The sequence below is a fragment of the Henningerozyma blattae genome, chromosome 6 (genome assembly GCF_000315915.1).
Source record: "Henningerozyma blattae CBS 6284 chromosome 6, complete genome".
Lineage (NCBI taxonomy): Eukaryota > Fungi > Ascomycota > Saccharomycetes > Saccharomycetales > Saccharomycetaceae > Henningerozyma > Henningerozyma blattae.
The window spans coordinates 933,033-959,978 of record NC_020190.1 but is presented as its reverse complement, the minus strand read 5'-3'; the positions used below and the strand labels follow the sequence as shown (position 1 = coordinate 959,978).

Below are 26,946 nucleotides of genomic sequence, written 5' to 3'. Positions count from 1 at the left end.
ATTTTTGGGAGTAATAAGAGGCGGCTAAAAGAGATATGTAGTAGAATTTTCCAGGTCAAGATATGGTTTCATATTTCATCAGAATAAAAATGTATCAGGAAAAAAAATAATTCAGAACAAAGAAAAGGTTTATGATATTTTTTACTTTATAATTAATTTTTAGAATTAGACACAATACTTACAAGATATTATCATTTTTCTAAGTGAGTTTATATTTGAGAAAAAGAAAAAAGGAAAAAGAATAGAAAAAAGAAAAGGCTTTTCTTCATGTGTTAACGTAACTAATATACATAAAAACCCTAAAGATAAAAACTAAGCCATAATAAACATTATTTCAACAAATAATATACATCTTTGATTCCTATTTTTTATTGTATCTATTGATTTATTTCGATATGATATCCCGAATTGGTAACCACGAAGGTTATATCCGAGGATATTACAACAGCTGCTCTTATTTCTTAATCAATTACAAATCTATTGTCAAGAACTCTACAAATCTCAAATCATCACTCTAACAATATGTGACTATATAATGGTAGGTGTTTAATCTAAAATCTAAACACTTTTGAATATTTCAGGAGTACAATAGATTATTAATCTTTCATACAACTTTCAATTCAATCGCGAATTTAGCTTCAACATGTCAAGTTTCTCTAAAAAAACATTCAACGCTCAAAATTATGATAAATTTAGACCCAAGTACACAGCTGATATCTATAATAAGATTAAACAATATCATAAAGGTGGTAAAAATTTATTGATAGATGTTGGATGTGGTCCAGGCACAGCCACATTCCAAATGATTGATTATTTAAGTGATTTCAAATCCTTTAAGGGAACCGATATATCTGATAGAATGATTGGTGCTGCGACTTTAAAAAAGGTCGAATTAAATATACCTGATGAAAAATTAGCATTTTTCCAATCTTCATGTGATGATTTCAGTTTCTTGAAAGAATTCAAAGATAATCAGAAAGCTGATATGATAACTGCTGTAGAATGTGTTCATTGGTTTGATTTTCAGAAATTCCAGGAGGCTGCTGCTAAAAATTTATCAAAAAATGGTACTTTAGCGATTTGGGGTTATCGTGAGTTTTTCGTTCCCGAATATCCAGAAATATCTACGGTTGTTAGATCATTTTTAGATGATGATAATGTATTAGGCCCTTATTTCGAACAACCGGGACATACAATTATGAAGAATCTATGGAGAGATCTAAAATTTGATACAAAGTATTTTAAGGATATTGATGAAATTATTTATCATTCAGAAGATTTTGGGAAAAATCCAAGCAATGACCTTTATTTACTTCAACATAAAGCACCAGTTAAAATACTAAAACACCTTTTGACAACAACTAGCGCTTACCAAGATTGGAAAGAGGCTCATCCAAATGACAAGGATTTGAGTGATGTACTTTTAGAAAAAATTTACGAAGTATATCCTGAATTGAATGAAAATACTATTCTAGATGTTAAACTTTCTACCATATTCAAATTCGCTAGAAAAATCTAAAAATACATCTCTGTATATTTTCTAATTACCTGTCTATTACTTTTTTTGTAGTTTTACTTGAAAAAAAAATATAAAGCAATAAAATTTAATATGTCATTGACAATGCTACAATAATGAAGATTGCATATTGTATTAAAGCTCGTTAAAGATATGATGGTGCAAGTATACAGTTCAAGGTAGCTAAAATCCCTGTAAATCTGTTATTTTGGGATTAATAGAGAAATTTTTATTAAAACAAGCTAATCTTATTATACAATTAACCAATTAACTCTTGTTAACTTTTAACGAATGAATATATTCTGTTCTCTCTAGAATGATTTTCTAACTAACCTTGCCTGTAAATCAATAATTAACACTTCTAGTAAAGGGACCCTTGATATAGCTCCGTAGGTGTAAACAATGGCTGTAAAAAAAAGTTAACAACTTCGAATTAAAGATAAAGAAAGCAACGAAGTATAATATATCATAATATTTAAATAATTTAGCATTTAAAAGAATATATAATTGGATTATTACTTTGAAAGTATTTTCTATCAGTTTTCTTACGCCTGATACTAATTCATATGAATAGATCATAATACACACTTTCTTTGTAATCTCAAGTTCTCCAAACCAAACTTCAATGCAATACCCTATGACAAATACAGACAAAAATATACAGCTGTTATGAAAAATAAAAAAGGAATATTATCAAGGTGACAAAAATCTTTTAGTTGATATAGATTGCATACCAGGGACAGCAAGTTTACAATTTATTGGTCATCTTAGTGACTTTAAATCTTATAAAGGAACTAATATATCGAAAACAATAATTGTAGTGGACAAAACCAATCAAACTGAATCGAAGAGTTCATCTGAGAAACTAGCCTTTTATATAGCATTCTGTGACGATTTAAAGTTCTTGGGAGATTTAAACGATAAGGGAAAAGTTGATATGATTACTGCAGCTCAATATTCTCATTAGTTTGATTTCCAAAAATTCCTACAAGCTGCTGCAAAAAAATTAGCTAAAAGTTTCTATTTGAGGATATGATGAATATTTTGTTCCAGAGTATCCAAACCTGCCTCAAATTATGAAAAGTTTTACCAAAAATAAAGATTTTCTGCTACCATATTGGTAACAACCACGCTATAGTAGGAATAATTTTTGGCAAAATTTGAAATTTGAAGTTGTTCTATTTACTGATATAGAGGAAATAATTTTTTCATTCTACAGAGTTTGGTAAAAAATCTTAACACAATAAATTATTAGTACAAGTCACATTTCCTATAATAAAAAAACTTTAAAGAAATGCTTGACTACATCAAATGTCTACCGAGGGTGGAAAGAAGCACATCCAGACAATCCTAAACTTACTAATTTTCTACTACGAGAAGCACAATAATATTCAGATTTGATTGGCGTAACCATGATAAATTTCAAACTTTCCATTGCCTTTAAGATTGCAAGAAGGATCTGATCAGCTCATATACAACAAAGAAACAGGCACACATAGTCTTCGGAATATCTTTATTTATCCTCTATATATATGTTTATGAGATTTTAAAAATCTAACCCTTGTGAACCCTACTTTCTAAACCCGAAACCCTACTTATCTCCGGCTTACTAAATAACTCGTTTTTGATTGGATGTCGTATGAAATACCACTTGCGCAAATTTGCATATGAATTTTATTCACACCAGTTGACCCACGATTGAAATAAAGGTGTCTCATCAATTCGATTAGTAATAATGTACGAACTTTTAATACTAGATTTGTAGAGTCGTTGAGTTAAGTTATTTAACTATTATTAATTATAGTATATATTAAGACATTGTTCTAAATAACTTTATCGAGGTTAAGCATTATTTCTTTTCTCTCAAAGAATAAAAAAAAAAATTAAAAAATAAATTATTGCGCTTAATATTTAAAATACAATGGCTGTTATTGATATTGTTGATCAAGACCAATTCACCAAATTAACGACTACAGATGCTGAAGGTAAATTACTATCTTTATATTTCCATACTGAATGGGCTGAGCCATGCAAGGCTATGACTGAAGTATTCAAGGCATTAAGTGAAGAGCCAACTCAAAGTGACGTATCATTCTTATCTATTGATGCTGATTCTAACCCAGAGATCACTGAATTGTTTAGTATTTCTGCTGTTCCATATTTTGTTTTGATTCAAAATGGTTCAATTTTAAAAGAAGTATCAGGAGCTGATCCAAAAGAATTCATTAAAGCTTTAAATGAAACAAAATTATCTATTAATAACTCCAGCTCTACAGGTAAAGATCAACAAGCCACCTCAACATCCACTGGCAATGACGAAGAAGAAGATGATGAAGAAGAAGAAGAGACAGAAGAAGAATTACAAGAAAGATTAATAAAATTAACACAAGCAGCCCCAGTAATGCTATTTATGAAAGGTAATCCTTCAGAACCAAAATGTGGATTTTCTAGACAAATGGTCGGTATACTGAGAGAACATCAAGTTCGTTTTGGTTTTTTTGATATTTTAAAAGATGACTCAATTAGACAAGGACTAAAGAAATATTCAGATTGGCCAACTTTTCCTCAATTGTATCTAAATGGTGAATTCCAAGGTGGTCTAGATATTATCAAGGAATCTTTAGAAGAAGACCCTGAATTCTTCCAAAACACACTTCAACCTTCCGCATAAATATAAAAAAAAGAATAATAATGAAATATAGATCATTATGAATTAGTTTGCCCGATTGTAATATATATATATATTGTTTGTTTTTTCGCCAACAGTAACCATCAAGTAATTTTTCAACACTAATGCGTATAAATATATCAACAACCGCCGAACTCAACTATATGTATTCTGATATATTCATTTATACATATGTACACATATAGATCTTATATACTCATAGTAACAATTGTATTTAAAATGTAAGACTCTCTCAAGAAGTACCAAATTCTTTTTCAATTAATCCTATTAATTTTGGGCTAATAATATCGGAAGTTTCACCCGAAATAGTTCTTAAAATCCCCTTTTCAGTATAGAATTTTTTCAAAGGTAACAAAGTTTTGTTATAATTCTCCAATCTCTTTTGGAAAACTTCCCTTGTATCATCGACCCTCTTTGCTAATGGTTCGCCTGTGATATCATCCTTTCCTGGAACTTTAGGTGGGTTATATTCTAAGTTATATATTCTACCACTTTTCAAATGAATGTATCTGTTTTCAATCCTTTCTAAAATTACATCTTCTGGTACATCCAATTCAACAACTAAATTAACATCCGTATTGTTTTTATTCAACTGTTCATCTAAAATCTTAGCTTGATTAATTGTTCTTGGAAATCCATCCAATAACCAAGTCGAGTCATTATTCAATAATTTTGAATTATTAAGGTGTGATATCAAGAGGTCACTTACAATAGCATCTGGTAACAATTGCCCCTGCTCCATGTATTTAGAAGCCTTAATACCAACCGGAGTACCATCTTTGATCTGTTTTCTTAATACGTCACCAGTAGAAATTGAACTAACAGTAGGAAATGCCTTTAGTAACCTAGATGTTTGAGTCCCTTTCCCAGAGCCTGGTGCACCTAATAATAGTAACCTTAATGGTTTAATACCTAATTTGTTCATGTTGGGCTAACTTATTTATTTTTGATTTTTTTTACCCAACAATTCTTTAATTTATTACTGTTACCTAATCACAGTAAGTAGCTAAAAATTTAAAACCCTTATTAACATACATTTGAGAACTCTAGTCACATGGTAGCGCCACTTAGTCATATAGTTTCCGCGGAAATATTACTGTATGTTTACAAAACAGGAAAGAAACCCTGTGGAACGCGTCAACATTAGCAAGGATGAAGGAAAAAGGATAGCAATCCCGATGAGCTGCTTACGCGTCGTGAAGGCTATTCCGAAATATAATATACTAGAGCAGAGTAGGAGGTAATTAAATAGTGGGGGAAAGGATAGTTGCAACATACTATTTTATAGTATATCTGGGAAACTCTAAGATAAATTATTGTAGACACTGTCTCTAACAACTTTCAAATTCAACAACAGACATTATTTATAGTTTAAAGTTACCATACTCACGTTTTGAAAGGTTAAGAGAAGTCGAGACAAAAAAAAGAGCAAAAAGACAAATCTGTAGATTAAAAGCTCATCTTTCAAATTAAAAATGGCTCCATCAACTCCCTTAGCTTCAAAGACCAAGAAATTTGGTACACCAACTTCCTCTCAAAAGAAAATGAAACAATCATCTTTGCTTTCATTTTTCTCTAAATCATCTACGAAATCCTCCAAACCTACTAACAATTCCATAAAAAAGAAAGATCCTTCAAAATCGCCTACTCCTAAAAAATCTTCTCCTTCTCTATTTGTTTCAAATGGAGACGATAAGGAAGACGACTCTGATTCACTTAAAAGTGATGATTTAATTTTACCAGACCCAACAAAATCCAAAAGCCATGCAAATACAAGTTTAACAAGCAATTCTATACAAACCTCCTCTTCACAACCTATAGCGACTCCTGATACAGAAGTATCCACCATGAATAATACTTCCACATTAATAGGAGATTCAAAAATTTCTGCAAAAAATGAAAAATCAGATGATGAGTTAGAAAATAAGCCATTAGTTGATGATGACGATGCATTGGCCACATCTGGCAGAAGATCTAAGAGGGCTATTTCTTATGCAGAAGATAGTGATGATGATGAGGATAATATTCCATTAAAAGATAAAAGTAAAAGACCGAAGAGGGCGGCTATTTCGGATGATGATGACGATGACTATATTCCTACAAAAAAAGAAACTGAACAAAAGGACGATGATGACGAGGAGGAAGATATAAATATGCTTCTCGACGACGACGATGATGATGATCTAATACAGTTGGGATCTGCTAAATCAAAGAAGGACACAAAACTGACTTCTAAACTACATGAAATATTAGCAAAACCTTCAAGTACAAAATCTAACAAACCCAAAACATTTAAACCAAAGAAACCTAATGTACCTGCTCCTAAACATTCGAAGTTTGTGAAGGAAAATGAGCAAAGGTACCAATGGTTAGTTAACATAAAAGATGCTCAGGGCCATGAAGAATCTGACCCAGATTATGATCCTCGTACTTTATATATCCCATCTTCAGCCTGGGGTAAATTTACTCCATTTGAAAAACAATATTGGGAAATCAAATCAAAAATGTGGGATTGTATTGTCTTCTTCAAAAAGGGTAAATTTTTTGAATTATATGAAAAAGATGCAATTCTTGCTAACAATTTATTTGATTGGAAGATTGCTGGTGGTGGTAGGGCCAATATGCAATTAGCAGGTATTCCAGAAATGTCTTTTGATCATTGGTCCTCACAATTTATCCAACTTGGTTATAAAGTTGCTAAAGTTGATCAACGTGAATCTATGTTAGCTAAGGAAATGAGAGAAGGTACAAAGGGTATAGTGAAAAGAGAGTTGGAATATGTTTTAACTTCAGGAACACTAACTGATGGTGATATGTTACAATCTGATTTAGCTACTTATTGTTTAGCAGTAAGGGAAGAACCAGGTAATTACTATGGTGATGATGATACTTTTAAAACTCCTGGTTTAAGTTTATCTAAAAAGATATTTGGTGTGGCATTCATTGATACTGCAACTGGTTTATTAGAAATGTTGGAATTTGAAGATGATAGTGAATGTTCCCAATTAGAAACTCTTATGTCACAAATTAAACCTAAAGAAGTTCTTATTGAGAAAAATAATTTGAGTAATCTTGCTAATAAAATTGTTAAATTTAACGCTTCTCCTAATGCAATTTTCAATTATCTAAAGCCAGAGGAAGAATTTTTTGGTTTTGATAAAACTTATGATGAATTAGTTTCTAATGATCCTCCATATTTTGCCACAAATGATGATTGGCCTAAAGTTTTAAAAGAATATTATGATTCAAAGAAAAAAGTAGGGTTTAGTGCATTTGGTGGGTTATTATATTATTTGAGATGGTTAAAATTAGATAAAAGTTTAATCTCTATGGGTAATATTAATGAATACAACCCTATAAAATCTCAGAATTCATTAATCCTAGATGGTGTTACGTTACAGAATTTAGAAATCTTTGCTAATTCATTCGATGGATCTGATAAGGGTACACTTTTCAAATTATTAAATCAAGGTGTTACCCCCATGGGTAAAAGAATGTTGAGAAAATGGGTGATTCATCCCTTATTTAATAAATCTGCCATTGAACAGAGACAAGATAGTATTGAATTACTTTTATCTGATATGGAATTAAGAGAATTATTTGAATCAAAATTATCTGTTCTTCCTGATTTAGAAAGAATGTTGGCAAGAATTCACTCAGGTAACTTAAAGATGAAATTATTCGAAAAAGTTATCCAAGGATTTGAAGTAATAGTGGAATTAATTGAACAATTGAAATCATTTGAACTAAAAGGTGCATTAAAGACATTTTTATCACAAGTACCTGAATCACTATTTAATGATGTTAAGAATTGGTCTAATGCATTTGATCGTCGCAAAGCTCTAGAAGAAGATATCATTGAACTTCATCTAGGTGTGGAACCTGAATTTGATCAATCAAGAGAATGTATTTTATCAATTGAAAATGAATTAAATGATATACTCTCTGGATATAAAAGACGATTTAAAACTTCCAATATTAAATATAAAGATTCTGGTAAAGAATTATACACTATTGAGGTTCCAATTTCCATTGTAAAATCCATACCATCTGATTGGGTTCAAATGGGATCTACTAAGACAAGTAAGAGATATTATTCTGAAGAAGTTCGTTCCTTAGCACGCTCCATGGCTGAAGCCAGAGAAAATCATAAGATTATTGAGAATGGATTAAAAGAAAAATTATGCAAGAGATTTGATTTAAGTTATCAAACTAGTTGGATGCCCACTATTAATATGATATCTAATATTGATTGTTTATTAGCACTAACAAGAACCTCTGAATCGATTGGGTTCCCAGCATGTAAACCTAAATTTATTGACAATATTGATGAGAAAACAGGGGGAAATTTAAATGGTTATTTAAAATTCAAATCTTTGAGACATCCATGCTTTAATTTAGGTTCTAGTACTTATCGTGATTTTATTCCAAATGATGTTGAATTAGGTAAAGATGTGCCACAACTTGGTTTATTGACAGGTGCTAATGCAGCTGGTAAATCTACTGTATTAAGAATGACATGTATCGCAGTGATTATGGCACAATTAGGATGTTGGGTTCCCTGTGAAGAAGCAGAATTAACATCTATCGATCGAATCATGACAAGATTAGGAGCTAACGATAATATCATGCAAGGTAAATCTACATTTTTTGTTGAATTATCTGAGACCAAGAAAATCTTGGACACGGCTACTAATCGATCATTATTAGTTGTTGATGAATTAGGTAGAGGTGGTTCATCTAGTGATGGGTTTGCCATTGCAGAGAGTGTATTACATCATGTTGCTACACATATTCAAAGTTTAGGGTTTTTCGCTACTCATTATGGTAATCTTGGATTAAGTTTTAAAAGTCATCCTCAAATTAGAGAATTAAAGATGCAAATTCTTGTTGATGATAAGACAAGAAATGTTACATTTTTATATAAATTGATCAATGGGCAAAGTGAAGGGTCATTTGGTATGCATGTTGCATCTATGTGTGGGATTCCAAAAGAAATTGTTGATAGAGCTCAAGATGCTGCTGATAATTTAGAACATACATCTAAATTATTTAAGGAGATGCAAATCCAAAAAGGAGCAGCTGATTGCGAACTAAATAAGCCTGTACCAATCGGATTACAAAGCGATTTTGTTAGACTTGTATTTGGAGATGGATTGAAGAATAATGATAAAGGTACTGGTGAAGGGGTACAAATATATAATCAAACAATACGTAAGGGAGTTTGTGTAGTTTATTTAGTATGATTGATAATCTTGAATAGATATAGATTTTTCCAATACGATATAATTTTTTTTTTTAGTATACATATATATATATAAATATAACAGATATATATATAATTTTATAAAGCAAAGATGAAAAACAAAACTATTTGAAATGTTAACAATAGAATGATAAGGATCTACATATTAAAAGTAAATAAAGCGTAATGTAAACGGGAACATAAAAAACTATTTTTTTTTTAATTTTTTAAAGTAACAAAAATGAGAGAGAAAATAAAAAAATTAAAAGACAAATAAAAATATAATAAAAAGAAGAAGATGATGATGATGATGGAAGGAGGGTTTATGGGGGTATGAAGTAAAATTTTGAAAGGAAAAAATCAGTGAGTGGAAGTGAGTGGAAGTGAATGGAAACAAATAATAAAAAAATTGAGTGAGAAAAGGAAACAATGTAAAATAAAAAACCTGATATAATGTGCAAATACCCAAAACCGCGTGAAAAATAATAATAATAATAATAATAATAATAATAATAATAATAATAATAATGATGATGATGATGACAATGTCAATGATGATGATAATGAAAAAGGGGTATTAAGTAAAGAGTCTTATGTCTCTGTATTTGTTAATTGCTGTTTTAAATTTGATTCATTATGAATCGATGGAGATTGATTAATTTGCTGAGTAGTTGAAATATTCGAAGTTGCAGATTGAGCAGCAGTAGAAGTAGAGGGTGGAGGAGAAGAGATTTGCTTTATAGAAGAATCTTGAGTACAAGGTATCTTCTTGTTTAAATGTTGTAAAACATGATCTCTTCTTTTAAACCTTTTGCCACATTTAGGACAAGAATGAGGTTTTTCACCAGAATGAACAGATTTTTTATGTCTTGTTAAATGATGACCTGAAGAAAATTGTCTTTTACATTCTTGACAAACGTATATTTTACCATTTTCGGAAACAATAATTTCACCAGAAGAGAATTTTGGCGATTGATTTGTGGAGACATTTTTCTTTGTATTATTAAATGCAGGTAGAGTGTTTGTGTTATTATTGTTATCGCGATGAGTAGTATGAGGTAGTGGGGTAGGATTATCTAGTGTATTAGATGTTGGGATTGAAATTGGTGATGTGTTGGTTGAAGATTGTTTTAAGATTCTCAATTTTTTCGTAGCAGGAGTATCAGGGGGGCTGACGGAAGAGATACCCTTTGAAGTAATTAGAGGTGAATTTGGATTTGTTGTTGTTGTGGAGTATGTTAAAGGGTTAGTAACACCCAGGGGAGATTTATAATCATGCATATTTAAAGAGACTGGGCTCTTTGAAGTTTCTCTTGATATGTTTAAAGTGACTATATTTGGAGATTTCAACCTCTTGATATAGGGTAAATTGGAAGAAGTGGTTCTCATCAATGGTGTGCTTACCAATGGTTTTGTAGTGGAGTTATTTGATAAGCTTGTATACGCGAGTGGGTTTGTATTGGAATAAGAAGGTTTTGGAGAGATTAGAGTTGCATTTGTAGATAATGGAGAATAAGAAGATGTTGGTTGATTATTATTATTTTGAATATTATTGTTACTATTATTATTATTATTATTATTATTATTATTATTATTGAGTGTAGTAGAAGGATCTTGGGGATTTATAAGAGGAGAATTTATTGGAAATAGAGCCAGTCTTGGAGAGGAGGTTCCACTATTTGCCATCGAAGTCAAACTTAAAGCAATTAAATTATCATCATTATCTTCCAACAAATTTGGATTTGGATTGGAATTCGATTGATGATTTATAAAAGATGGTAAAGTGTTTGCACTTCCATTTGACAAAGTTCTATTATTGGCAATGGAAGGTAAATAATTACCATTGAGTGTATTTAATTCACCTCTTTTCTTAAATTTCAAAGATGGATCTTCTAAAGTGGGTTCCACGATATTTGATAAATCCATCATTCTTGACAATAGAGGTGAAGCGATTCTACTTATAGATTGACCCGAAGGGAAAAATGGACCTGCAGAGGAAGAAGATTGGTTATTATTGGGTACTATTGTATTTGATAATAACTGAGTTTGAGAAGTTAAAGGAGAAAAGGGGGTTGCATTAGGGGTGTTTTGCTTGTTAGCAGTGTTGTTGTTGTTAGTATTAGTGCCATCAGTGTTATTATTGTTTGATAGTTGAGCTAGATTGGTTGTAGAACGAATAGAAGTATTCTTTTGATAACTTATAGAGGGGAATGTATCTGCATGTAATTTTGAAGATTGCATAGTTTGTTTGGGGAGATGCCTCTCGTTTTGCCTTTGAATGGGTATATCCTTAATCTTATCCTTATTTTTATTTTTATATTTACCGATATCCCTGTTGATTACATTTGAATCATCCTCATCTTTTTCTTCTACTTTTAAATCTAAATCAAGATCATTAGTAATAAAAGTGAACCAATCTTTAGAAGAGAACGTAATAATTTCCGAAACTGTTTGGTTCATGGTATAATTCATATAAATTGCATTAGGGTATATGACGACAAATTCGTCAGCTTGTTGTGTGATGGAATGGAAAGCGATTCCCTTTTCGGTAAGCAATTCGGGGAGGAGAATGGGTGCCACGCAGTTTTTTGAGGAATGGTCAGATTTCACCAATTCCAAGTATTTTTCTTGGTCAATCTTGTCCGAGATGACAAACCAGGTCACGGGACCTCCGCGTGTCACGTGATGGAGAGAATAAGATCCGTCGACGGATTCTGTTGAAGGAGCCGCGGACGTAGCTGGTAGAGCCGCGGGACTTGATGGTAGAGCCGCGGAGGTTTCTGCTATAGCCGCGGCTCCTTCGGGATCAGTATACTTTACGCAAGTCGTTGCATTCGCACCCACATCATCGGCGGAGTTTCTTATAGCCGAGATGCCTATATTAAAAGGCTGGCCCAGTCGTAAAGAATAAGAGCCTGAGCCACAGCCTGAGCCACAGACAGAAGAAATGGCAGATTTAGCACACGAGAATACAGAACCACGTGTCGGCACGTGACCGTCGGCCGGATCAAACGTATAATATGATGAGGTTAGATCATTTAATGAAGACCAGAATTTTTCAGAGTGAAAAGATTGAGCCGCTATCGAGCTCTGAGACGAATCTCGAGTGGAATCTTGAATAGAGTTATTTGGAATCATCGTTATATCCTCAAACAGTCGGCGTACATCCACTTCAGTTTCGGACGATTGTGCTCCGATCACCTCATCGAGATAGAAACGGCCAGTCAAAGCTGGATCTGCTACTAAAGATTGCTGGTGGAGTATAGGCGAGATCTGGGCGGGCAGAAGTTGTTCGGAGAGCTGGGGGGCCACAGCAGGCGGTCCCGTGATCAGTTTGGCTATTCCGTGGTCGTGGAACGGCTGTGCGCTGCGCAAAAGTCGATGAGCTCTGGCAAACGCGGGCGAGTCTTGGGGGGCGGAGACGTGAGAGGCGGGCTGATCTTGGAAGACGGGGAGGCCGTCAGACCATTGGGGAGAACGTTTCGGGGGAGTCATGTGCCACAGAGGCGTGGGGGGTTGTGTCTGTGGGCGGGCATCAGGGGTGGCCCCTGTTTCGCGGCCGCCTTAAATACGCCGGCCACGACGTGGAAAATTTTTTACATTGCGATGGGCTTGCCTGGTTACACAATGAGAAAAGGGAACCCCCTGGTCCGTGCAGCAGCGTCTGAGTGCATTCTGCGCCTGCGGGGTCGCTAGAGAAAAAAAGAAAAAGAAGAAAAAAAAAGTACAAGAAAAAGAAAAAGAGAAGCTAAGAAAAAGGGTGTGCACGTGACGTGCGACGGGAAAGTTGGCATGACGCAAAAGAAAGAGAAATTTGGAAAATGAAATGGTTTTTTTTCTTTTTTTCCAGATCCGGCTCGGGATTAGTGACGCGTAATTGTGATTGTAATTGCGTCGCTTTATTTTATTTTATTTTCCTTGTGGTTTTGTGACATGTCACGATACCTTTACATAATAAAGTGATAGATAATATTCAATACACAATACATAATACAATACACATAATACATTTACACAATGTTATGGCTCATTCTGGTTTCCTGAGAAAAACAAGTCTAACGAGTCAATATCAAAGTCATTTCCTGTTTCATTCCCATTTGAATTTCCAGTCGCGTTTACCTTTACATTTCCATTTACATTTCCTGTAGAGTTCCCATTGGGGTTCCCTGTGGGGCTCCCTGTGGAGTTTCCCATCCCAGGTTCATTGGTATTGGCATTCAATAGTTCCAAGTTCATGTCAATGGGGATATTCATGTTCATGTTCCCACTGTACCCTTGTAAAATGTCGTTCAATATATCATGTGCATCTATGCTCATATCTTGTTTGTTCTTGGGTTCGTTATTAAATTTAATGGCTAATCCACTATTCTCACTTGCAATTGTGTTGGCATTGGCATTAGAAGATTCTAATATCACGGGTTGATCTTTAGTCTCTTCAAATTCTTCATTACTAAGTGGGAATTCATCAATCACCCCAGTAAATCTGTTAGGATTCCTCTCGTACATTACTTGTCCCATGGATTTCGAATGTTCCAAATTAACATCACTGATGGATAATTGTTGTCTCTTGTGACTCTTGTAGATGTCCTCCTCGGTAGTGCTTCCTCTATCAAGATATCTTGATTCATTCATTCCTGAACTATTCCGGCCCATATTGACTCTAGAATACATCATGCGACGAGTAGTCGTGGGGGTGTTTCTTACAGGTGAATACATTGGTGCTGTCTCTTCATTGGCAAGTATCGTTTGGCTTTGAATTTGGTTTTGAATTTGATTTAGGTTTTGGTTTTGGTTTTGGTTTTGGTTTTGATTTTGGTTTTGATTTTGATTTTGACTTTGGAAACTTTTAAATGATGAGGCCGATTCTTCAGTATTTGTTCTTTTCCTTGTAGAAAACATCTTACTAAATGCAATTGCAGCATCATTCTCATCTTTACTAACCTTCGTAATCATTTTAGGACTACTGCTGGCAACATCTTGACCCGTCATTGTAGATGACATCTTATTATAACTACTCGTACTTGCAACATTATTGGATTGACTTCGACTAATTTCATTCATTCGAAATTCATTCTTATTTTTAGGAATATTAATATAATTAAATTGAGAATTCAATTGAGATGTATTTTTAGGTGTGTTTAAAGGGGTATTTAAATTAGAACTGCCATTAGAATTAGAATATGAATTAGAATATGAATTGGTACGTTTCTTCATATTTGTTATAGAATTATGACGAGAAGTGTTACGTGAGGTGTTACCAGAATTGGTACTCGAATTGTTACGTGATCTACTACTATTACTAACAAAATTCTCATTGAAAAAAGTCGTTGTTGTAGTCGACGTCGATGTGGTAGTAGTAGCAGTAGTCGATGGTGGTTTGGCCAAGATTGGATCAGGTTTAGATCGTGGTACAACTTCATTATCTTCATCTATATTATTATTATTATTATTATTATTATTATTATTATTATTAATAATGCTGTCTTGTATTTCCAACGTCCGCTGTGGGAAAGATGAACTTGTAGGGGTTCCTGCATTGGATCCAATCGTTTGAATGGATTTGCTTAATGCAGCAGGATTATAAAATCCATCATGTTTTAAAAAACTAATATATGGTCTTTTCAATGATCCTGTACTACCACTAGATCCAACAGAATCACTTGGCGATTTCATATTCAATTCAATATTTTGAGGACTAATTTCAGTACTATAAGTCCCAGGACTTATATTAGTATTACTATTCATATTATTTGGTTTATTAAACATGGGTATGATTTTATTTGAATTTATTTCAAATTCATTTCTAGTTGTAGTGGCGTTCATTTTTTTGGAATATTTAGATGTGGGTGATTCTTCATTATTAGGATATGTATGATTCCCATTATCTATCCCTGTATAATTAACAAATCGAACTTCACTAGTTCTAGATAATTTTTTAGTTTGTTGAATCGGTGTATTTTTATTACTATTATAATTGGTGAAAAATTTATTTTCATCAGCCAAATTTGTTTCTATTATATTGTTACCTGGAATACCACTGACAGCGGCACTAGTATAAATTGCATTTGGTGATCCATTTTCCAAACTCTTGGGATAACTTGATCCAATATCCGAAGGATATAAATTTTTAGTTAAATTGTTATAATTCTTAACTGTTTGAGCTGACGCTTTAGAAGGTGTCTTGCTACCTCGTTTATAATAATGTGGAATCTTCCATTTATTCACTGATTCAGGCGTAGGGGTTAAAGATGAACCTGAACGTCTACTCATAATAACAAAGGTAAAGGATTAAAAAAAAGAAAAAGAAAAAAAAAAAAAAATTAATAATCTTTTTTTCTTTTCTTTTTCTTTTTTCACTTTCTCTTCAAAATCTTTAACTAGATCAATGATTCAACAAAAGTATTCAGCTTATCTTGAATGAGGAGAATGTTTAGGGAGGTTGATCAATGAAAAAAATTAGAAAAAAAAATTAAATATGCTTGTCAAAATGCCTTCTGAATGCTTAACGAATGCCTAACGAATGCTTGATGAATGCTTACAGATGCTTAACGAATGCTCAATAGTATAATGCTTAAAAATGCTCAATAATGATATGAAATATGAAATGAAATGAAATGAAACGATTACACCTTCGGCAGTGGAATAAATCAATTAATAAATAATTCAGGGATTGTGATATCCTAACTCTATTGATATTATAACAAAACGGTCGTCTATCTGTATTAAATGATGAAATAACAAATGCTTAACTATAGTTTTATTTGAATGTTTAAAGAATCCTTAATATAATATCAAAAAAAAGAGAAATTAAAAAAAAAAAATAATAAAAATAGGAGCACTTAATCGTAACTTTTTGTATTTAAAAAAAAAAAAAAAAAATATCAAAAAATAAAGGATTGATCTCTCTAGTCTCTATTTTAGTTCAAAGATAAATGCCTTTTTTTAATGAAAAAAACGTCTATATCAAACAAAGCTATTCATCTATATAACACTTTCCAACTTACTGCCTTCCCTACTATTACTGGAAACATTCTTGATGTCAACACTGAAAAACTCTCGAGATTCTACAATGACGCTCTAAGATTACGCGTCAGTGGGATTCCGAGAATTGCCGAGATTTTACTCTGTAGCGGGTTTGAACCACTAAAATTGCATGAACGGTAAGATCTCGGCATTAAAAATATATAGAGAGCAAAGAGTCTTAACAAGAAAACATGTTTAGCACCTTCGTCCCATTGTGCTGACTTTAAATTTCCACAACTGGCAAATAATAGGCTTGGCTTCAAATCTATCTTTAGTAATGCTATAATTAAACTTTTTTTGACTAGACTTAATCATAAATATTATATTGATATTGATATCGATAAATTGGTCATTACGTGTATAGGAAAATGTAAAAAATAATAAAAAAAAAGAAAAAAATAAACTTAAGGCAACTTGTATACGTTTGTATCATATAGAAGTTATACATACTCATAATAAAAAAATCCATCAAGTTTCAGAGCATAGTCTGAATAAAAATAATATACATAAAGATTTGCATCATCTATAAATACACCTAAATTTGAATGTTTTTTTTACTGTTACATTAGATACAAAATTTTTTTTTGATAAGGAATCGTAATATGCGGGTATTTTTTTTTACTTTCTAAAGCATTTCATCATTCTTTGATGATGGGAGAAAATAACAAATCTTGGTTTTCTCTTGGTGATTGTATCCATCGACTAGTAGCCGACTCCATATTTCTTTCACTTGGTTTTCTTGAAGCCTCTAAATCTTCTTTTAAAATATCCAAGGGAATTTCTTCTGTTATAACAGAATCATGAGACTGATCAGAACTTAGCATAACTTCATTGATATCTTTCATTATTATGCTACCATTGGTAGATGGTAAACCGAACTTAGTAATCTTGGGTCTATTTGGATCAGTTGGATCGTAACCTTCAGGGAAACGATCAAAATCACCACGTTTCCACATTTCTCTAATAATGTCAATATCTTTGGGGTAAAATAATTTTTGTATGATATCAAAAGTAAATCTTGGTAATAAGCAAAACATGACACCAACAAATAAAACACCCCAGAATGCAGGAGATCCATAGATACGGGAGGCACCTTTCAAAAATTCTCCACTAGTGATGGAACTTGACCAAATACCACTCCATGCAAATAAAACTAAAATAGATAATGCAACAAATAATGAGCAGAACCAATCCCATCTATATTGATGTAATAGGATATATAAATTACAAGCAGTAACTGCAATAGCACAAACCATACCACCAACGTAATAACGATGATCTAAACCAAGACCATTATTGGTAACATACATGTTCTTGTGATAAACCAAATATGGGAAGAAAAATGAAATAACAGATTGGTAGAACCCATCAAGCATATACCATAAAAATTTTGTTTGATTCCATTCTAACCTTAAAATACCAACACGATATAATTGTGGAACTAATAAAGAAACAGTATCATTAACATCTTGGTCAAAGATACCTAAGAAAATGATTGGTAATGAAGTGAAGGCCAAGTTATAGAATGACAAATAAGTATATTCAAATAAGTAAGAACCATCGAAATCATTGTAAATACCATACCAAAACAATGCTAATGTGAAAATAACATTTTTATAAAAAAAGCCAGGAATCATTTCTGCTAATCTTTTATAAGACCATCTACCATGGACCAAGAGTAATCTAGTTAAATATCTAAATTGACCAATAGCATAATCAGAGCACATAACAGCTTGACGACCTTCCTCACCGGCAATACCAACACCAACATCGGCAGACTGGATCATAGCGACATCATTGGAACCATCACCAATAGCTAAAGTCATGACATCTAAAGTGTTTTTAACCAACTTAACAACTGCAGCTTTTTGAGCTGGAGAAACTCTACAACATAATGCAACTTTACAATTTTTACACAGTAGTAAAAATTTACGTTTAATATCATCACCATCAAGAGCAATCTTTAACGCTTCACCATCAATAACAACACCATAGTTTGCTTTTGGAATATCATGTTCTTTTTTAGCTTGTGCTAATTCTTCTTCGGAACCAGTCATGTCAAATTTTTCATCCAAATATTTGGAGATTAGTCCTTCAACGACAGAAACTGGTTCATTCCCGAATTCTTTAGTGTCATCACCAGCAGATTTAATAACCAATAATTCCATATCATTGTTCAATAAGTTACATGAAAACCCAATGTTAATTGCAGTTTCAACTTTATCACCAGTTAGAACCCACAATTTAATACCAGCATCAGCTAATAAGGCAATAGAATCAGGAACACCATCTTGTAATCTATCTTCAATAGCAGTACCACCGAGTAAAATCATGTCACGTTCAATAGAATCGGCAACGATTTCTAGTTGTTCTTCTCTGTTTGTTAATGAGGCGGCAGCGACTTCGTGTCTAGCATTCCATTCAGTATATTCAGACCAGGATAACTCTCTTTGTGCAATACATAATGTTCTTAAACCTTCAGTAGCATATTGTTCCAAATGTAAGGCTGTTTGTTCCAATAAAGTTTCATCATTACCATCATATGAAGTCTTTAATCTAGAATAAATAATAGAATCGGCACCTTTACAAATCAATAGAGCTCTTGGTTCTTCATCTGGATTAGCAGGAGGAATCTTAACAATACAACTCATTCTCTTTCTTGTAGAATTAAATTCTAAAACATTTAAAATTTGAAATTCTTTTGGAACACCCTGAATTTCTACAACAATACCTTGCTTAGTCTTTTCAATGAATGAGAACCCCATGTCTCTGGCAGTACCCACTAAAGCTGCTTCATCAGGAGATTGGGCTTTTAATTCAAGTTTATCGGGATTCATTTTACTTGGTTCTAATAAAACAGAATGGCATAATGCTAAGGATAACATGAAATGTTCACAACATTTTTGTTGGTATTCACCACTGACACCCTTTAAATCACAAACAAATTCTTTAGAAATAAAAGTAACATCTTCTGGATAAAATTGGGAATTTGTTGATAAATTTCTTAGATCATTAATCATAATTTCCTTATCAGTAGCAATAGCTTCTCTTTCTTGGTGACCTTCAGACTCAACATCAATACCTTGTCTTTTTCTTAAACCTGCCAATGCTTCTGTGTAAGCTCTACCGTACGAAACACCATTAATAGTACATTTCTTAAATTCCATAACATTTTGAGTTAAAGTCCCAGTTTTATCAGAGAAAACATATTCGATTTGGCCTAGATCATCAGATATATTCCAAGATTTAGGAGTGCATGGATAATCCAATTTAGCATTGTATAATAAAACATCACCATAGATAAATGCAGCTTGTGCAGTTTTAATAATTTCGATGGAAATATATAAAGAAATAGGAACCAATGATTGATATAAAATGACGGCGACCCAAAATGAAACAAACCCATTAGTTGAAGCATTCCCTGCTACAGTACCAAATTCAAAATATTCTCTTGAAGATGGCCCCTTAGCATAATAAACACCATTAACAATACCAGAAATGAAACACAAGATAAATAATAACAAGAAATTCAATAAAACAGAAAAGTTTAATTCTCTAGAGATTCTTGATTTCTTAGTTGGAGTTACACCAGCATTTAACATAATCTTTGTATCGTCACCTGTAAAGATAACAAACCCAATGGCCCATCTCGTGTTTCTTAAAGTACAACCACGTAATAACGTTTCATTAATCGTAACAGGTTCATTTCTCATTTCATTTGCTTGAGTATCCATCCATTTCAAATTACCCTGATAACTATATAGATTAGCGTGTGGGCCTTCACTTTCCACCCAGAATTTTGTTCTTGAGATATCTCGAGAACTTCTAATCTGATGAGTAGATTTTAACGATTGGCGAACTTTTAAATTAGTTTCACCATCCAAGTTTTTAGTTTCCACGTAACAACCACCATCTGAATCTGATGTAGATATTAAAATAACATCTGCAGGGATTTCATCATTGTTATGAATACGGATAATATCACCGACTTTAACATTTTTCCAATAATCTTTTTTAAATTTACAATCAGTTCTTGGTGGCATTGATCTATCTAAAATAGACTGACCAGTAGACATTTGATATGGGTCTTCAAATGGATTTGTATTTTCCATGGAAGGTCTTTCATAAGCGCCTGACATTCTGATACTTTCAAAGGAATCTAAAGAACTACGTGGTCTAGTTGATGTAGACATACGTTTTTGACGTAATTCTTGACGTTTTCTTTGAGCTCTTTGCATCTTACCACTTTCAGTAACACGTTCAGTGATCAAACGGATCACTTTGAATGTCATTCTAGTACAAGCTTTCTTAAATTTTCTCCAAAGGGAGATATTATCAAAGGCAACATTTTCATTTTCAATACCGTGCAGAATATATGTTCTTGTATTATTAACTTCCATATCTAAAACAGTTCTTCTTGAATCTTCAATGGCATCTTTTAAAGCAGTAATACAAACAATGACAATTAATGGAACTGAAGCAAAACCTGGATTTGTCACACCAAAAATTTGGAAAGCACCCAAAATTAATAGAGCTAAGAAATAAACATTGGCAAAATTTTGAAATTGAAACATAATATTTTTAGGGAAGAAAGTTAATGGGGTATATTTGGTAGTTCTAATCTTATTACGGGCATATTCCATCTTAGGCTTACCATCCTCATCTAGCATCTCCTTTGGTAATGGTAAATTATAATAAATACTTCTTAATTCATCAGAACGATTTAAAGCGTTTGGATCTTCAACTTGAGTCCCACTAAATTCTTCAAATGGTTTTTGAATATTTTCTTTAGCCCATTTCAAAGTCTTGGCTCTTCCGACTATTGGATTACCTAATTTTGTTCTGCGTGTACCCCAACGTAGTCTTTTCATCGACTCATTTCTTGAAGATTTATCTTTCCTTTCATTGAGCCCTAAACCTGAAGCTGAAGCAGATCCTGATGATTCTGTTGAAGGGTCTTCAAAAACACCTGAGTTTAAATTTAATTGAGGGGTGGCACTAAATGAGTGTATATCATTGTCGTTATTGTCATGTTGTTTATGGTCATCACCCATTTCAAATGTGAAATCATGTTCATAACCGTCATTTTCACCATCTTGGAAATGAATCTCGTGGTATTCATCCTTAACATCATCTTTGATTAAATTAGCGTTAAACGAAATACCATTTGTAGTAGACACCTGCCCAGGTTCTCCGTTTTTCTTCAGAACAGAACCATTTCTTTTGGTGGGTGGCACTGTTTGATGAGCATCTTGGTCATCTGTGAATCTAAAAGTATCGTCAAATGGCGATAAATTAGCAGCATTTGCAGCGTTAATATCACCATCGCCTGGTATTGGAGGTCTATTAATGTTAGACATTTTTTTTATATTGAAATTAATAAGCAATTATAGCGGTATTATGACTAGAAAAAAAATTAAAGAGCAAATCAATAAAAATAATTAGAATAAAAATAAAAAGTTAAAAGCAAACGTAGCAAATTGTTAACAAAAATGTGAAAGCAACACACAAGAATGTGGAGAGAATTTATGAGTAATAATTAATTTGTTTGGTGGTTTTCCTTTCTTTTCTTTTTGGATAGCAACTGGTAAGAGATATCTGAAAAAAAATTCTACCTAAACAATGATGTTGCAATAGTATATTGTTCAGAGTAAGTGCAATATGTTTATATTACAATAATAACGATTGAAAGAAGAACAACGAATGGTTAATTTTTTGCAACTTTTAGGGAATGTAATATGGCGGGAGAATCCGTTTTCAACCTTTTACTTGGAACTAAAAATTTATTAGCGATTTTCTGAGTAAAGTATTTATATTTTTAATAAATTAATTAATCAATAAATAAATGTGTTGTAGTTGAAAGTCTTAGGTTTGAAATCACTACCGCCAAAAATACGAGAATTGTTTATTATTTTTGGTATTTTAAACATAGTCGAATCAAATTTCAGAATTAAATCATTACCCAATGCTTACTTTTTTTTCAAATTTGATTCTACTTCAATTTTCTCGCCATATCCTAATCGGGCTTAACAGTGGAAATAGTTAACGCTTGAGAAACACGAAGATGCCCAAACTGCGTCACGACTGATAATTTCCGCGGATTATATTTTCTTACTTTCGCGTCGAGATAGGAACGCTTTGGGAAGCATAATATTATTTGGGTATTTACGATTTCCTTACTTTCACACTTTAACCCTAGGGTTCGCTAAGGCTCATTGCCTGAAGCCTTAGGGATAGGGTTAGTGGCGGGTCATGTGTCTGTGGCAGTAAATATAAATATGTATATTTAGATATATCTATATGTATATGCATATACGTATTGGTAATTTAAATAGAATTCCTACTGACCGGTTAATTAGAGTAATATATTTGCAAATATAAATATATAATTAGCATTCTTCCATGGCGTCAAGTTTTGGGGATGGAAGGAGCTTGAAATATATATATATATATATATATATATTCGAAATAGAAAATAAGGCAATATGGAATAAAATATATGGACGCATAGACAAGGATAGGAATTAAAGAGTGGGATAGAGATCTCATAGATACTCGTACATAAATCCTGAGTTATAGATATGCTTGGATTGATGCCTGACTTTCGATGACCAGAAGTGGAGTTTCCATCATATTCTTATTACTTCTTAGAGGCATATAATTTAGTCCATTCCTTAGCCTTTGCAATGGCACCTTTTTCATTTTTAATCCAATCTTCAGCAACATCATTAGCTAATGGGTCATTGGGGTTTGGACTGGCTAGTAAAGCTTGAATAGATAATAGGACAGTCCTTATCTGTAATGCTGGAGACCAATTGTTCTTCAATACATCTAAACATATACGGCCTAATCTATCGATATTTGGATGGTAGATCTTAGTTAGAAAACGTACTTTAGGTGCTTCCATAGGATAATCATCTGGTAAAAACAATTCTAATTCGAAAACACCATTTTCATAAGCAGAATCCTTTGGGCCTTCGATAGTGACACTAAAATAACGTAAATTATCTTCGTGAGGTTGTGCAGTAATCCCAGGGACAGGATCACTGATTAATCTTTCTGTTTCTTTTATAATTCTTTTTGGTAATGAGGCCATGGGTATCTTTTTTTTGTAAGAAAATGAAAAAAATTTTTTTGGTCTATTATAACACAGCTATAATTTTCAATGTTGTGTAATCTGTATAATTGATTAGACCGTACTATATAATGATGTTATGGTAAAACGTATATATCTGGTTTATATTGTTAATAGATTCCAGGGAATATCTTATAACTTTTTAAATATCAACTTAGGCTATTAGAGAAAAAAAATCCCCTTTCGTCGGTAAATTTAATTTTAGAGACCGGGTAACTCGGTGAGTTTCGTGAATGGGACAACTCTATAATATTAATAATATAAAAGATTAGGTAATTGATATGTTTCATCAATGATTAAATTTAACTTTATTAGACTATAGTAGTTCTGAGTCATATGCAATTTTATAGATGGTAAAATTCCAGATGAATAGTAATTAATTAAATCGCAATTTTCTATACATAATAATGGTAAATATAACGGTAGAAAGCTTGATATTAACAAACTATATATATATTTATATATATAAGCGTAAAAACCAAAAAAATACATGCATATATGCAAATCTTAAAGGTTGATAATAATAATAAATAGACAAAAAGGGGAAATATAATTATATAAAAAAGGGCAGATAGCATATATGAAAAGTAAGAAAAATGAATAGAAATCCAATGAAAAATTAATTTACTAGCAGATAAAAGCGTAATTTTTGAAAGAAAAAAACAAAAATTATTGAAGCAGATATCTTCTTTAATTCCATGCTAAATCCTGGTAAATAATTCTTTTCTTGAATTCAATTTGGAAAAGACAAAGCATGTGAAGTAAAGGGGGAAGAAAAAGGAAAAAATTTAAAAAATATAAATGTGCAAAAAAATAAAGCGTTTCAAATTAATGAAAAAATACTAATTTTCTAAGAAATTTATTGTTGGGCAGGTGGTTGTTGAGCTTGTTGAGCTTGTTCTTGTTTGAAAGATTCATAAGCAGCAAAAGCTTCGTTGAAATGTTGTTCAAATAATTCATCATTTTCTAATAACGGAACAACTTCTTGAGCTGGCAAGTCCAAGATCATACCAGTTATTTTACCAGCAGCTTCTTCATCAGAAGTCTTGGCAGAGACCTTCTTATAAAGTTGTTCACCTAAAGCTTGTCTTTGTTTTTGTTGGTAGAATTGGTTGTCATTTCTTGGGAAACCACCTTGTGGTGGTGGCATACCATAAGCTGGACCATTTCTGAATTGTTGTGGTGGCATACCGCCCAGTTGTTGTGGGTTTGGACCATTGAATGGCATACCTCTTGGTGGAACTACACCGTAGAACATTGGTGGCATAAATTGGCCAGGAATACCAGCCGCAGCCGCAGCCGCAGCGGCGGTGGCTTGTTGGTATCTCATTTGGTTTCTAGCTTGAATTTGTTGAGCTAATTGGGAACGTCTTACATCCTTTCTTTGAGCAATAGCAACATATAATGGTTTGCCAGCAACAATTTGTTGGTTCTTTTCAGTAATAGCTCTAGTAGCTTCTTCTGGAGTAGAGAAACAGACGAAACCAAAACCCTTAGATTTACCATTTTCAGTTCTCATGACTCTGGCAGAAGTAATAGTACCGAATGGGGCAAATTCTTCCTTTAATTTTTCATCATCAATGGAATCATCTAAGTTCTTGATAAATAAGTTAATGCCTTGGTATTTAGCTAATTTTTCTAACTTAGAGGCTTGGTATTGTTTCTTTAATTCTTGTAAACGTTCATATTTCTTTTGAGCTCTACCAACATACAAAGTTTGACCCTTGTATTCAGTGTCGTTCAAAGCTTCAACAGCTTTAACGGCATCTTCATGATTCTCAAAATCAACGAAACCGAAACCTCTAGATTTACCTTCAGCATCTTTTTCTAAAGCAACAGAGGTAATAGTACCGTATGGCTTGAATAAGTTTTCAAAGTCTTCTTCGGTGGCTTCAAGATCCAAATTCTTAACGTAAACGTTGGTGAAGTTAGCTCTTGCTTCATCTAATTTAGATTGACGATCTTTCTTGGAAACATGTGGAGCCACGTAAACTTCTTGACCATTTAATAACATACCATTAATGGCATCAATGGCTTCTCTAGCAGCTTCTTCATTTTCAAAATGAACGAAACCAAAACCTTTAGATTTACCAGTTTCATCATTGGCAATCTTACAGGATAAGATGTTACCAAAGACGGAGAAGGTTTCATATAAAGTTTTGTTGTCAATATCTGGGTGTAAGTTCTTAATAAAGATGTTACCGGAACCCTTCTTTCTCATAGATGGATCACGTTGAGACCACATAATACGGCAAGGTCTACCTTTGATAGCGGTATAGTTCAACTTTTCAATTGCAGTCTTACCAGCTTCGTGGTCATTGAAGTTGACATAAGCATAACCTAAGGAAGTCTTGGTAATAGCATCACGACAAACACGGATGGATGATACAGAACCAATTGGGGAAAAGATATCGTACAATAAGGCTTCAGAGACGGATGGATCTAATTCACCAACGTATAAAGAGGCAGTAACATTTTCCACATTTGGGCTTTCAGCTTCAATAGCAGTGGTGGCTGGGGTAGCAGCTGGTTGTTCATCTTGGATATTTAGTTTTTCCAATTGTTCAGCAGTCTTATCAGTGATGTCAGACATTTTATAATATAATTAATTAGTATTTTTTTAGTTTTTTTAGTTTTTTTGTCTTTTTTTTTATATTTTTTTCCTTGGTAGTAAGCCAAACTAGTTTATTAACTGAAAAATATGGTTAACTAAATAGTTTTCAACTTGCCCTTTTACTTTACTTTTGACGATATTAAACGTGAAAGTTATTTGTCTTGTCTTATCTAACATCAACAAGAAATATAATCAATAAACACAAAATAAATATGCTTTAAACAGAAGAAAGATTATATACAAATCATATTTTTTAAAAAGAACACAAGAACATATTCAATAGAACATTGATGCTGACTATTCATTACAGCTCAAGTTACGCCATCAACTAAGATTTGTTTGGTAAAATTATTATTCAAATTGCGTTTTTGCAATTCTTCCTAGTGGAAGAAATAAAAGTTCATCAACTTGATTTCCAATTCTCTTTCGTTGGCTTATTTCCTGCAGTGATTTTGTTTCGACGCAATTGGCTTCACCCGCAGTTACCCGCTTTTGCGGTGAAAATTTTTCTTAAAATTTTCGAACCAAGACACAAAGTGAGGCTGACAAGCGACACTAAAGCCTGCGTCACATAATCTAAGATAGGTAAGATTAGATTAACTGTGGACTAGACAAGATCCAAGGTCAACTGCGATAGGTAATAGATCGTATTATGTAGTACTATATAGGAATTAAAAGTACCGTGTGAATTGGTAAATGAGGATTTAAAAAATTTCGTAGTGGA

General features: G+C 32.7%; 9 protein-coding genes across 9 annotated transcripts; 3 read left to right on the top strand and 6 right to left on the bottom strand.

Moving 5' to 3' along the window:
- Nucleotides 1-643: 643 nt before the first annotated feature.
- Nucleotides 644-1,519, top strand: TMT1 (trans-aconitate 3-methyltransferase; the record flags this gene model as incomplete). Its single annotated transcript, XM_004181392.1, has 1 exon — nt 644-1,519. One exon carries the CDS (start codon nt 644-646, stop codon nt 1,517-1,519), a length of 876 nt encoding a protein of 291 aa, XP_004181440.1.
- Nucleotides 1,520-3,437: 1,918 nt separating this feature from the next.
- On the top strand, nt 3,438-4,187 carry TBLA0F03860 (PICOT family protein; the record flags this gene model as incomplete). Its single annotated transcript, XM_004181391.1, has 1 exon — nt 3,438-4,187. The coding sequence occupies one exon, from the start codon at nt 3,438-3,440 to the stop codon at nt 4,185-4,187; it is 750 nt and encodes a 249-aa protein (XP_004181439.1).
- Nucleotides 4,188-4,437: 250 nt separating this feature from the next.
- Nucleotides 4,438-5,130, bottom strand: ADK2 (adenylate kinase ADK2; the record flags this gene model as incomplete). The annotated part of the gene is made up of 1 exon (XM_004181390.1): nt 4,438-5,130. The coding sequence occupies one exon, from the start codon at nt 5,128-5,130 to the stop codon at nt 4,438-4,440; it is 693 nt and encodes a 230-aa protein (XP_004181438.1).
- Nucleotides 5,131-5,680: 550 nt separating this feature from the next.
- On the top strand, nt 5,681-9,451 carry MSH6 (mismatch repair ATPase MSH6; the record flags this gene model as incomplete). Its single annotated transcript, XM_004181389.1, has 1 exon — nt 5,681-9,451. The coding sequence occupies one exon, from the start codon at nt 5,681-5,683 to the stop codon at nt 9,449-9,451; it is 3,771 nt and encodes a 1,256-aa protein (XP_004181437.1).
- A 590-nt stretch (nt 9,452-10,041) lies between these two features.
- On the bottom strand, nt 10,042-12,945 carry TBLA0F03830 (uncharacterized protein; the record flags this gene model as incomplete). The annotated part of the gene is made up of 1 exon (XM_004181388.1): nt 10,042-12,945. One exon carries the CDS (start codon nt 12,943-12,945, stop codon nt 10,042-10,044), a length of 2,904 nt encoding a protein of 967 aa, XP_004181436.1.
- Nucleotides 12,946-13,470: 525 nt separating this feature from the next.
- On the bottom strand, nt 13,471-15,720 carry BCK2 (Bck2p; the record flags this gene model as incomplete). The annotated part of the gene is made up of 1 exon (XM_004181387.1): nt 13,471-15,720. The coding sequence occupies one exon, from the start codon at nt 15,718-15,720 to the stop codon at nt 13,471-13,473; it is 2,250 nt and encodes a 749-aa protein (XP_004181435.1).
- Nucleotides 15,721-17,111: 1,391 nt separating this feature from the next.
- TBLA0F03810 (phospholipid-transporting P-type ATPase) lies at nt 17,112-21,833 on the bottom strand (the record flags this gene model as incomplete). The annotated part of the gene is made up of 1 exon (XM_004181386.1): nt 17,112-21,833. The coding sequence occupies one exon, from the start codon at nt 21,831-21,833 to the stop codon at nt 17,112-17,114; it is 4,722 nt and encodes a 1,573-aa protein (XP_004181434.1).
- Nucleotides 21,834-23,113: 1,280 nt separating this feature from the next.
- On the bottom strand, nt 23,114-23,569 carry UBC13 (E2 ubiquitin-conjugating protein UBC13; the record flags this gene model as incomplete). Its single annotated transcript, XM_004181385.1, has 1 exon — nt 23,114-23,569. One exon carries the CDS (start codon nt 23,567-23,569, stop codon nt 23,114-23,116), a length of 456 nt encoding a protein of 151 aa, XP_004181433.1.
- Nucleotides 23,570-24,467: 898 nt separating this feature from the next.
- PAB1 (polyadenylate-binding protein) lies at nt 24,468-26,201 on the bottom strand (the record flags this gene model as incomplete). The annotated part of the gene is made up of 1 exon (XM_004181384.1): nt 24,468-26,201. The coding sequence occupies one exon, from the start codon at nt 26,199-26,201 to the stop codon at nt 24,468-24,470; it is 1,734 nt and encodes a 577-aa protein (XP_004181432.1).
- Between the last annotated feature and the right edge of the window lie 745 nt (nt 26,202-26,946).